Source organism: Onthophagus taurus, chromosome 6, assembly GCF_036711975.1.
Source record: "Onthophagus taurus isolate NC chromosome 6, IU_Otau_3.0, whole genome shotgun sequence".
In the NCBI taxonomy this organism is placed as follows: Eukaryota; Metazoa; Arthropoda; class Insecta; order Coleoptera; family Scarabaeidae; genus Onthophagus; species Onthophagus taurus.
In genome coordinates, this window is record NC_091971.1 from 25,963,372 (window position 1) to 25,976,330 (window position 12,959).

Here is a 12,959-nt window from a genome sequence, read left to right on the forward strand (position 1 = left end):
TTTGTAGTACAAGTTTTTCTGTATTATGCTCCGGATACCGTTTTTTTTCAACACTCTTCTATTGTACACATTCTTGAAAAATTCTCGATATTGATGCATCTGGGAGCAAAAATGTTACAGACCATTACGTTAAGGGTACAATTTGCTACAATTTTTGTAGTAAAAGTTTTTCTGTATTATGCTCCGGATATAGTTTTTTTTCAACACTCTTCTATTTTACACATTCTTGAAAAATTCTCCACACTGATGCATCTGGGAGCAAAAATGTTACAGACCATTACGTTACGGGTACAATTTGCTACAATTTTTGTAGTACAAGTTTTTCTGTATTATGCTCCGGATACCGTTTTTCTTCAACACTCTTCTATTTTACACATTCTTGAAAAATTCTCCACACTGATGCATCTGGGAGCAAAAATGTTAGAGACCATTACGTTACGGGTACAATTTGCTACAATTTTTGTAGTACAAGTTTTTCTGTATTATGCTCGGGATACCGTTTTTTTTCAACACTCTTCTATTGTACACATTCTTGAAAAATTCTCGATATTGATGCATCTGGGAGCAAAAATGTTACAGACCATTACGTTACGGGTACAATTTGCTACAATTTTTGTAGTACAAGTTTTTCTGTATTATGCTCCGGATACCGTTTTTTTTCAACACTCTTCTATTTTACACATTTTTGAAAAATTCTCCACACTGATGCATCTGGGAGCAAAAATGTTAGAGACCATTACGTTACGGGTACAATTTGCTACAATTTTTGTAGTACAAGTTTTTCTGTATTATGCTCCGGATACCGTTTTTTTTCAACACTCTTCTATTTTACACATTCTTGAAAAATTCTCCACACTGATGCATCTGGGAGCAAAAATGTTAGAGACCATTACGTTACGGGTACAATTTGCTACAATTTTTGTAGTACAAGTTTTTCTGTATTATGCTCCGGATACCGTTTTTTTTCAACACTCTTCTATTTTACACATTCTTGAAAAATTCTCGATATTGATGCATCTGGGAGCAGAAATGTTACAGACCATTACGTTAAGGGTACAATTTGCTACAATTTTTGTAGTACAAGTTTTTCTGTATTATGCTCCGGATACCGTTTTTTTTCAACACTCTTCTATTTTACATATTCTTGAAAAATTCTCGATATTGATGCTTCTGGGAGCAAAAATGTTAGAGACCATTACGTTACGGGTACAATTTGCTACAATTTTTGTAGTACAAGTTTTTCTGTATTATGCTCCGGATACCGTTTTTTTTCAACACTCTTCTATTTTACACATTCTTGAAAAATTCTCGATATTGATGCATCTGGGAGCAAAAATGTTACAGACCATTACGTTAAGGGTACAATTTGCTACAATTTTTGTAGTACAAGTTTTTCTGTATTATGCTCCGGATACCGTTTTTTTCAACACTCTTCTATTTTACACATTCTTGAAAAATTCTCGATATTGACGCATCTGGGAGCAGAAATGTTACAGACCATTACGTTAAGGGTACAATTTGCTACAATTTTTGTAGTAAAAGTTTTTCTGTATTATGCTCCGGATATCGTTTTTTTTCAACACTCTTCTATTTTACACATTCTTGAAAAATTCTCCACACTGATGCATCTGGGAGCAAAAATGTTCGAGACCATTACGTTACGGGTACAATTTGCTACAATTTTTGTAGTACAAGTTTTTCTGTATTATGCTCCGGATACCGTTTTTTTTCAACACTCTTCTATTTTACACATTCTTGAAAAATTCTCGATATTGACGCATCTGGGAGCAGAAATGTTACAGACCATTACGTTAAGGGTACAATTTGCTACAATTTTTGTAGTACAAGTTTTTCTGTATTATGCTCCGGATACCGTTTTTTTTCAACACTCTTCTATTTTACACATTCTTGAAAAATTCTCCACACTGATGCATCTGGGAGCAAAAATGTTAGAGACCATTACGTTACGGGTACAATTTGCTACAATTTTTGTAGTACAAGTTTTTCTGTATTATGCTCCGGATACCGTTTTTTTTCAACACTCTTCTATTTTACACATTCTTGAAAAATTCTCGATATTGACGCATCTGGGAGCAGAAATGTTACAGACCATTACGTTAAGGGTACAATTTGCTACAATTTTTGTAGTACAAGTTTTTCTGTATTATGCTCCGGATACCGTTTTTTTTCAACACTCTTCTATTTTACACATTCTTGAAAAATTCTCGATATTGACGCATCTGGGAGCAGAAATGTTACAGACCATTACGTTAAGGGTACAATTTGCTACAATTTTTGTAGTACAAGTTTTTCTGTATTATGCTCCGGATACCGTTTTTTTTCAACACTCTTCTATTTTACACATTCTTGAAAAATTCTCGATATTGACGCATCTGGGAGCAGAAATGTTACAGACCATTACGTTAAGGGTACAATTTGCTACAATTTTTGTAGTACAAGTTGTTAGATTTTATATTATATTGGTTAATTTATATTAGATTTGATAGGTTTATATTATATTAGTTCATTTATATTGGATTTATTTGTATCGCCTCATTTGTTTAGTCTAGATTTGAAGTGTCTCGAGTCGCAATATTAGAGTCTTTTATCGCATTATTTATTGGGTGGAGTTAAGTGTGGGAATGCGTTGGGGTATTTCGGTGTTTAGGTAAGGGTTTTTAGTTATGACCTAAAATAAAGAAGGAGCCTGCGAGCTCAACTCGTATCAGTTAGTCAGTCTTCGATTTAACACACACCGAAACAGTACCCCTTCAATTTACGCGGAGCAAGGCTCCCTATATAACTCTCGCCACAACTAATCGCAATTTGTATGTATAGTTTAAGTGTAATTAATAATAAAGTTTATGGAAACGTAAAACCAAGATTTTGTTGTTAACCAGCGCCCACCAGATAAAAATAAATAATCATAAATGGTCCTTCGAGCCGGATAGGGAAATATAAGAAGATTTAAGTGTCTTCGGTTCCTTGATGCGGCGTGTAAAATTAAATTAAATTAAATTCGACAACGTTGGCCCGCCAGTTACGCAGCTTTTTGGAAAACACTCGCCAAGAGTGTTCGAAGACCGAATTTCTACTTCATGCAACTCCCAACAAATTCGAGATAGAAGAAATTCGTTCATCACGTACTGGAAGCGACCAACGCCATTGAAACAAGTACCGTAAGTCCCTTTGCTTTCTCCTTTATCGTTCTCAATCTGAAACTTGTCAATCGCGATCATGAGTCAGTCAGAAAATTTAACTAAAAAACGAGGTATTGTCAAGGGCAAACTCACGAATTTTGCGAAATTTGTAATAAAATTTGAATCAAATATCAGAGAAAGCGGTATTAATCAGGAACTTTCGTTAGAGTTAGAACAAAGATACAATCGGGCAATTAATCTTATCGATGAGTTCGAGGAAATTCAGGGTGAAATAGATTTGTTAAGCGTTGATGGCGAGTCACAAAACGCGGAGAGGGAGACATTCGAGGCGAGTTTTTACGCAAATACGGCTAAAGCTAAGCGAATTTTGACAAATAGAAATATATGCGCCGATTCGTCGTTCATTGTAGGACCTTCCCCGGATCAACATGTAAAGCTACCGGTTATAGATTTACCAAAGTTTGACGGTGGTTACGACGCATGGCTAGGGTTTAGAGACATTTTCGAATCGTTAATTCATAACAACCCAATGATCAACGACATTCAAAAATTTCATTACTTACTGTCGGCACTGACCGGTAATGCTCGTCAGGTTATCGAAAGCTTAGAATTGACAAATTCTAACTATGAAGTCGCTTGGGGGTTGATTCGCGAGCGTTATGATAACCCGCGGATATTAATTCATAATCACGTTAAGGCATTGTTCGAAATTGAAGGGGTTTCGGGTGATAATCCACAGCCGATTCGAAGTTTTATTGACGACTTTCGTAAACATCTGCGCGCGTTAGCTGCATTAAATGAACCTACGGATAATTGGGACACACTACTTATTTATTTAGCCGTGTCGAAATTGGACGCTGATTCCAATCGGGAGTGGGAAAGAAAAAAGTCCGGTTTAAAGAAAGCGAATTTAGAAAATTTGTTAGGGTTTTTGAAAGAACGCGCTGATTTATTGGAAACTTTGGAAAACGGTTCGGGTAAGCGGATAATCGATAAATCAAAACCGAAATCAAAAACGTTTTTGGTTGCTAATTCGGGTGTTAAGCGTTGTGTCAACTGCAAAGGGGAACATTACATACAGGAATGTTCAAATTTCACTAAACTTACGGTTCAAGGCCGTATAGACCGGGTCAAACAATTAAAGGTGTGTATGAATTGTCTTCGGTCGGGACATTTTGTTAAACAATGCCGTTCGAGCTCTTGTAAACGGTGCAATTCTCGTCATCATACCTTACTTCATTTGACGCACGATCGCTCAGATTCACCACCACAACCAACGACATCCACCCAAGCACACAGTCTAAATTTCGCACAGCATGCAAATCATTCAAACATCTTACTCTCCACCGTAACTGTTCACGCATTCGACAGACATAACAAAAAACATTCATTACGCGCACTCTTGGATCCGGGCAGTCAAAGTAGTTTTCTTTCGGTAGACGCTTGCAAGCGGTTAAGATTGTCTAGAACAGCAACAAACGTTAATGTAGCAACAATAAATCAAACACAGTCAACAATAACGAGTTCCTGTTCATTGCGAATACATTCACACTGCACGGATTTTTCACTTAAGGTTAATTGTTTGGTTATAGCAACAATCGCGAATGATTTACCCAATTTTGAAATAGACGCAAACACTTTAAGAATACCTACACACGTTCGCTTGGCGGATCCCTTGTTCAATAAATCCGATAAGATAGATATGCTTATCGGGGCTGATTATTTTTGGAATTTGTTGTGCGTCGGGCAAATCAAACTTGCAAAAGGGCCTATCATGCAGAACACCCGTTTGGGGTGGATCGTTTCGGGGCCGATACAAGCGAGCGCGGCACATTCGGTGCAGTGCAATTTAATTTGTAAGGATGACAATTCCGTAATAAACAAGCAGTTGGCGCGATTTTGGGAAATCGAGGAGATTGAAGGGTTAGTTCACTCATCCAAAAATGAAACATTTTGCGAAAATCATTTTAACAAAACCACTAAACGTGCAGAAGACGGACGATTCATTGTTTCGCTACCGCTAAAGGAAAGTTTAGATCGGTTGGGCGAATCGTATAAAACCGCAGAAAATCGTTTAATGGGTATCGAGCGAAAATGCAAACGAAATCGTGAATTTGGTGAGCGATACCATGCATTTATGCGAGAGTATTTGGAGTTAGGTCATATGAAAAAGGTTGTCGACACGCGCGAGGGTTATTATATACCACACCACGGAGTATTAAATGAAAATAGTGCCACTACAAAGTTAAGGGTCGTCTTCGATGCATCATGTCCCACATCAACGGGATATTCACTTAATGATTGTCAGGTGGTGGGACCCATATTACAGCCTGACCTGTTTAGCGCCTTAATACGTTTTCGGAAGTACGCGTACGTGGTTACAGCGGATATTCAAAAAATGTACCGTGCCTGTCTAATCAATCCTGAGCAGACGAAATTTCAGCGCATATTATGGCGCGATTCGGAAGATTCACCCGTCGATACGTACGAGTTATTAACGATAACATATGGAACGTCTTCGGCTAGTTATCTAGCGACTCGGTGTTTAAAACAATTAAGTTCAGAATGCGCGGACCCGGTCATCGCGGATGTTATTAATTCACATTTTTACGTAGATGATTTGTTGACGGGAGCAAATTCGTTGACCGAAGTTACTCGTTTAGCGAAAAATGTAAAAATTGTGTTGAACGGCGGAGGATTTAACTTACACAAGTGGATTTCGAACGATCCAGAGATATTACGCGATGTTCAGGGTACTCAGTCTACAGAGCTTTCAGAAGTGCTTGATTTGGGAAAAAATGAAAACACTCGGACGTTAGGTTTATTATGGGACCCCACTAAAGATTGTTTTCGTTATAAAATGAAGGAAAATTCAACCAGTCATATTACTAAGCGCACGGTTCTTTCGAAAATAGCCCAAATATTCGACCCGCTCGGTTTATTAAGCCCTGTGATTATTACGGCGAAAATAATCTTACAGGAAATTTGGGAGTCCGGGTTGGGGTGGGACGAAGCACTTCCCAATCACATTTACACAAGTTGGCTTCGGTTTAGCAACAGTTTGAAGGATTTACATTTAATCAATTGTCCGCGCCATATATCGCTGAAAAATCCCTCCACATTCGAAATGCACGGTTTCTCAGATTCGTCAACAAAGGCTTATGGAGCGTGCGTGTACCTTCGGACTATCGGAAACGACGGAGAGGTTTTGATAAGATTGACTTGTGCCAAATCCAGAGTGGCGCCGCTAAAACGGGTTACGGTTCCGCGTTTGGAATTAATGGGTGCATTGCTACTTACCGAATTGGTAGCTAAGGTAAAGACGGCATTGGGTATTGATATTACGCGAACAGTTTATTGGACCGACTCCAGTGTGGTCCTGGGGTGGTTGTCGACCGATTTATCCAAATTACAAATGTTCGTGGGTAACCGAATTTCGCGAATATTGGAGAAATCGCGAATTGGTGATTGGAGGTATGTACCCACGCGTGATAATCCCGCTGATCCGGTCTCGAGAGGGATGAACGTCTCAGAATTGTCCGGTTTAGAATTGTATTGGACTGGGCCCCAATGGCTAAGAGAAACGGACAACGCGTGGCCTGTTAGAAATTTTCGTAACGAATCGCTACCAGAAATGAGAAAACTGTTCTCAGCGGTTACGACGACGGATGATCATCTTTTATCCTTTTCTCGATTTTCATCGTTAATCCGTTTGCAGCGTGTGATCGCGTATGTATTTCGATTTGCTCATAATTGTTATAGGAAAGCAATACGTAACACGGGACCGCTAGATAAAACCGAATTGGAACAATCATTTATTGTTAAGATCAGTCAAAGAGACTCCTTCGCTGAGGAGATAAGGGCGTTAAAGAGTAATAAAGATATTCAAAAAAATAGTAAATTAGCGAAATTAAACGTATTTCTAGATAAAAATGAGATTATGCGTGTTGGCGGTAGATTGGGAAATTCGGATTACGAATTCGATAAGAAATTTCCCATGGTGATTTCTTGTAAACATGCGTTCGCAAGATTGCTATTTGAGATGGAACATAGACAGCTATTACATGTTGGTCCGCAGCATTTGTTGGCTTGCATTCGCGATCGGTTTTGGCCAATTGGGGGGCGTAATTTAGCCAAGTCGATAGTCCATAACTGTATACGTTGCTACAGGGCAAATCCGCGCGCCAAGCAACCGGTAATGGGGAACTTGCCACGTGAGCGAGTAACACCGGCGCCGCCCTTTTATACTACAGGCGTAGATTACGCGGGACCGTTCCTGCTAAAGGACAAAAAAGGGCGAGGAGCAAAATTATCCAAGGCGTATGTTTGTCTATTTGTTTGCTTTACCACACGCGCTATACACCTAGAATTGGTAACCGAACTTACTACAGAGTGTTTTATTGCCGCTCTTCGGCGGTTTTCAGCTAGGCGCGGGAAACCGAATCGAATGTTCTCCGATAACGGAACTAATTTCGTTGGTGGTAATCGCGAATTACAGGAGCTAAGTCAGTTTTTGATTGATAACTCTAGCGAACTCAAAACTCTGATTGAAAACGCTTCGATTGGTTGGTCGTTTATTCCACCTAACTCGCCACACTTTGGCGGATTATGGGAAGCCGGTGTTAAGTCGGTCAAATTTCATTTGCGGCGAGTTGCCGGCAATGCCTCGTTCACGTACGAAAATTTTTATACCTTGCTTGTTCAGATTGAGGCCATCCTAAATTCCCGGCCATTAACCCAATTATCCACCGATCCCAACGATACGACTCCTTTAACCCCGGCACACTTCCTAATTGGTAGAAAACTTACGTCGCCACCAGATCCGAGCTTGAGTCACATCAGTGAAAACCGCTTATCCCAATTCCAACGTGTACAGCAAATTCAACAACATTTTTGGACTAGGTGGTCCAAAGAATATTTGTCTGAACTGCAGAGTCGCCACAAGTGGTCAACGGGTGACGCTAACCTAAAGGTGGGCCAATTGGCGTTAATAAAGGAAGATAATTTGCCTGTCTTAAAGTGGCTTACTGGCCGAATTATAGAATTGCACTGCGGTAAGGATGGAGTCGCACGAGTGGCCACGCTACGCACACAAAATGGGATCGTCAAAGGGGCCACGGTCAGACTGTGTCCACTACCAATGGAATAGCAGTCTTGTGTTTCATTAATGTGATTGCTTGTGATTGCGTGAATTGTGTGTGCGCGATTGATCACTCACGATCAGTCGTGTAAATTTAATTTTTCCATTTGTTTTTTCATACATTTTGATGTTGAGTCCTTATTGTGAATTTGTGTTATTATTTGTTGAAAGGTAGTTCTTTCAAGGCGGGGAGCATGTTAGATTTTATATTATATTGGTTAATTTATATTAGATTTGATAGGTTTATATTATATTAGTTCATTTATATTGGATTTATTTGTATCGCCTCATTTGTTTAGTCTAGATTTGAAGTGTCTCGAGTCGCAATATTAGAGTCTTTTATCGCATTATTTATTGGGTGGAGTTAAGTGTGGGAATGCGTTGGGGTATTTCGGTGTTTAGGTAAGGGTTTTTAGTTATGACCTAAAATAAAGAAGGAGCCTGCGAGCTCAACTCGTATCAGTTAGTCAGTCTTCGATTTAACACACACCGAAACAGTACCCCTTCAATTTACGCGGAGCAAGGCTCCCTATATAACTCTCGCCACAACTAATCGCAATTTATATGTATAGTTTAAGTGTAATTAATAATAAAGTTTATGGAAACGTAAAACCAAGATTTTGTTGTTAACCAGCGCCCACCAGATAAAAATAAATAATCACAAGTTTTTCTGTATTATGCTCCGGATACCGTTTTTTTTCAACACTCTTCTATTTTACACATTCTTGAAAAATTCTCGATATTGATGCATCTGGGAGCAAAAATGTTACAGACCATTACCTTAAGGGTACAATTTGCTACAATTTTTGTAGTACAAGTTTTTCTGTATTATGCTCCGGATACCGTTTTTTTTCAACACTCTTCTATTTTACACATTTTTGAAAAATTCTCGATATTGATGCATCTGGGAGCAAAAATGTTACAGACCATTACGTTAAGGGTACAATTTGCTACAATTTTTGTAGTACAAGTTTTTCTGTATTGTGCTCCGTATACCGTTTTTTTTCAACACTCTTCTATTTTACACATTCTTGAAAAATTCTCGATATTGATGCATCTGGGGGCAAAAATGTTACAGACCATTACGTTAAGGGTACAATTTGCTACAATTTTTGTAGTAAAAGTTTTTCTGTATTATGCTCCGGATATCGTTTTTTTTCAACACTCTTCTATTTTACACATTCTTGAAAAATTCTCCACACTGATGCATCTGGGAGCAAAAATGTTAGAGACCATTACGTTACGGGTACAATTTGCTACAATTTTTGTAGTACAAGTTTTTCTGTATTATGCTCCGGATACCGTTTTTTTTCAACACTCTTCTATTTTACACATTCTTGAAAAATTCTCGATATTGACGCATCTGGGAGCAGAAATGTTACAGACCATTACGTTAAGGGTACAATTTGCTACAATTTTTGTAGTACAAGTTTTTCTGTATTATGCTCCGGATACCGTTTTTTTTCAACACTCTTCTATTTTACATATTCTTGAAAAATTCTCGATATTGATGCTTCTGGGAGCAAAAATGTTAGAGACCATTACGTTACGGGTACAATTTGCTACAATTTTTGTAGTACAAGTTTTTCTGTATTATGCTCCGGATACCGTTTTTTTTCAACACTCTTCTATTTTACACATTCTTGAAAAATTCTCGATATTGATGCATCTGGGAGCAAAAATGTTACAGACCATTACGTTAAGGGTACAATTTGCTACAATTTTTGTAGTACAAGTTTTTCTGTATTATGCTCCGGATACCGTTTTTTTCAACACTCTTCTATTTTACACATTCTTGAAAAATTCTCGATATTGACGCATCTGGGAGCAGAAATGTTACAGACCATTACGTTAAGGGTACAATTTGCTACAATTTTTGTAGTAAAAGTTTTTCTGTATTATGCTCCGGATATCGTTTTTTTTCAACACTCTTCTATTTTACACATTCTTGAAAAATTCTCGATATTGATGCATCTGGGGGCAAAAATGTTACAGACCATTACGTTAAGGGTACAATTTGCTACAATTTTTGTAGTAAAAGTTTTTCTGTATTATGCTCCGGATATCGTTTTTTTTCAACACTCTTCTATTTTACACATTCTTGAAAAATTCTCCACACTGATGCATCTGGGAGCAAAAATGTTAGAGACCATTACGTTACGGGTACAATTTGCTACAATTTTTGTAGTACAAGTTTTTCTGTATTATGCTCCGGATACCGTTTTTTTTCAACACTCTTCTATTTTACACATTCTTGAAAAATTCTCGATATTGACGCATCTGGGAGCAGAAATGTTACAGACCATTACGTTAAGGGTACAATTTGCTACAATTTTTGTAGTACAAGTTTTTCTGTATTATGCTCCGGATACCGTTTTTTTTCAACACTCTTCTATTTTACATATTCTTGAAAAATTCTCGATATTGATGTTTCTGGGAGCAAAAATGTTAGAGACCATTACGTTACGGGTACAATTTGCTACAATTTTTGTAGTACAAGTTTTTCTGTATTATGCTCCGGATACCGTTTTTTTTCAACACTCTTCTATTTTACACATTCTTGAAAAATTCTCGATATTGACGCATCTGGGAGCAGAAATGTTACAGACCATTACGTTAAGGGTACAATTTGCTACAATTTTTGTAGTACAAGTTTTTCTGTATTATGCTCCGGATACCGTTTTTTTTCAACACTCTTCTATTTTACACATTCTTGAAAAATTCTCGATATTGACGCATCTGGGAGCAGAAATGTTACAGACCATTACGTTAAGGGTACAATTTGCTACAATTTTTGTAGAACAAGTTTTTCTGTATTATGCTCCGGATACCGTTTTTTTTCAACACTCTTCTATTTTACACATTCTTGAAAAATTCTCCACACTGATGCATCTGGGAGCAAAAATGTTAGAGACCATTACGTTACGGGTACAATTTGCTACAATTTTTGTAGTACAAGTTTTTCTGTATTATGCTCCGGATACCGTTTTTTTTCAACACTCTTCTATTTTACACATTCTTGAAAAATTCTCGATATTGACGCATCTGGGAGCAGAAATGTTACAGACCATTACGTTAAGGGTACAATTTGCTACAATTTTTGTAGTACAAGTTTTTCTGTATTATGCTCCGGATACCGTTTTTTTTCAACACTCTTCTATTTTACACATTCTTGAAAAATTCTCGATATTGATGCATCTGGGAGCAAAAATGTTACAGACCATTACCTTAAGGGTACAATTTGCTACAATTTTTGTAGTACAAGTTTTTCTGTATTATGCTCCGGATACCGTTTTTTTTCAACACTCTTCTATTTTACACATTCTTGAAAAATTCTCGATATTGATGCATCTGGGAGCAAAAATGTTACAGACCATTACGTTAAGGGTACAATTTGCTACAATTTTTGTAGTACAAGTTTTTCTGTATTGTGCTCCGTATACCGTTTTTTTTCAACACTCTTCTATTTTACACATTCTTGAAAAATTCTCGATATTGATGCATCTGGGGGCAAAAATGTTACAGACCATTACGTTAAGGGTACAATTTGCTACAATTTTTGTAGTAAAAGTTTTTCTGTATTATGCTCCGGATATCGTTTTTTTTCAACACTCTTCTATTTTACACATTCTTGAAAAATTCTCCACACTGATGCATCTGGGAGCAAAAATGTTAGAGACCATTACGTTACGGGTACAATTTGCTACAATTTTTGTAGTACAAGTTTTTCTGTATTATGCTCCGGATACCGTTTTTTTTCAACACTCTTCTATTTTACACATTCTTGAAAAATTCTCGATATTGACGCATCTGGGAGCAGAAATGTTAAGACCATTACGTTAAGGGTACAATTTGCTACAATTTTTGTAGTACAAGTTTTTCTGTATAATGCTCCGGATACCGTTTTTTTTCAACACTCTTATTTTACACATTCTTGAAAAATTCTCGATATTGATGCATCTGGGAGCAGAAATGTTACAGACCATTACGTTAAGGGTACAATTTGCTACAATTTTTGTAGTACAAGTTTTTCTGTATTATGCTCCGGATACCGTTTTTTTTCAACACTCTTCTATTTTACACATTCTTGAAAAATTCTCGATATTGACGCATCTGGGAGCAGAAATGTTACAGACCATTACGTTAAGGGTACAATTTGCTACAATTTTTGTAGTACAAGTTTTTCTGTATTATGCTCCGGATACCGTTTTTTTTCAACACTCTTCTATTTTACATATTCTTGAAAAATTCTCGATATTGATGCTTCTGGGAGCAAAAATGTTAGAGACCATTACGTTACGGGTACAATTTGCTACAATTTTTGTAGTACAAGTTTTTCTGTATTATGCTCCGGATACCGTTTTTTTTCAACACTCTTCTATTTTACACATTCTTGAAAAATTCTCGATATTGACGCATCTGGGAGCAGAAATGTTACAGACCATTACGTTAAGGGTACAATTTGCTACAATTTTTGTAGTACAAGTTTTTCTGTATTATGCTCCGGATACCGTTTTTTTTCAACACTCTTCTATTTTACACATTCTTGAAAAATTCTCGATATTGACGCATCTGGGAGCAGAAATGTTACAGACCATTACGTTAAGGGTACAATTTGCTACAATTTTTGTAGAACAAGTTTTTCTGTATTATGCTCC

At 37.3% G+C, this 12,959-nt stretch overlaps 1 protein-coding gene across 1 annotated transcript; it reads left to right on the forward strand.

The window, feature by feature from the left end:
* Positions 1-3,237: 3,237 nt before the first annotated feature.
* Positions 3,238-8,310, forward strand: LOC139430125 (uncharacterized). The gene has a single exon (XM_071196776.1). The coding sequence runs from the start codon at positions 3,238-3,240 to the stop codon at positions 8,308-8,310; it is 5,073 nt and encodes a 1,690-aa protein (XP_071052877.1).
* The last annotated feature ends 4,649 nt before the right edge of the window (positions 8,311-12,959 follow it).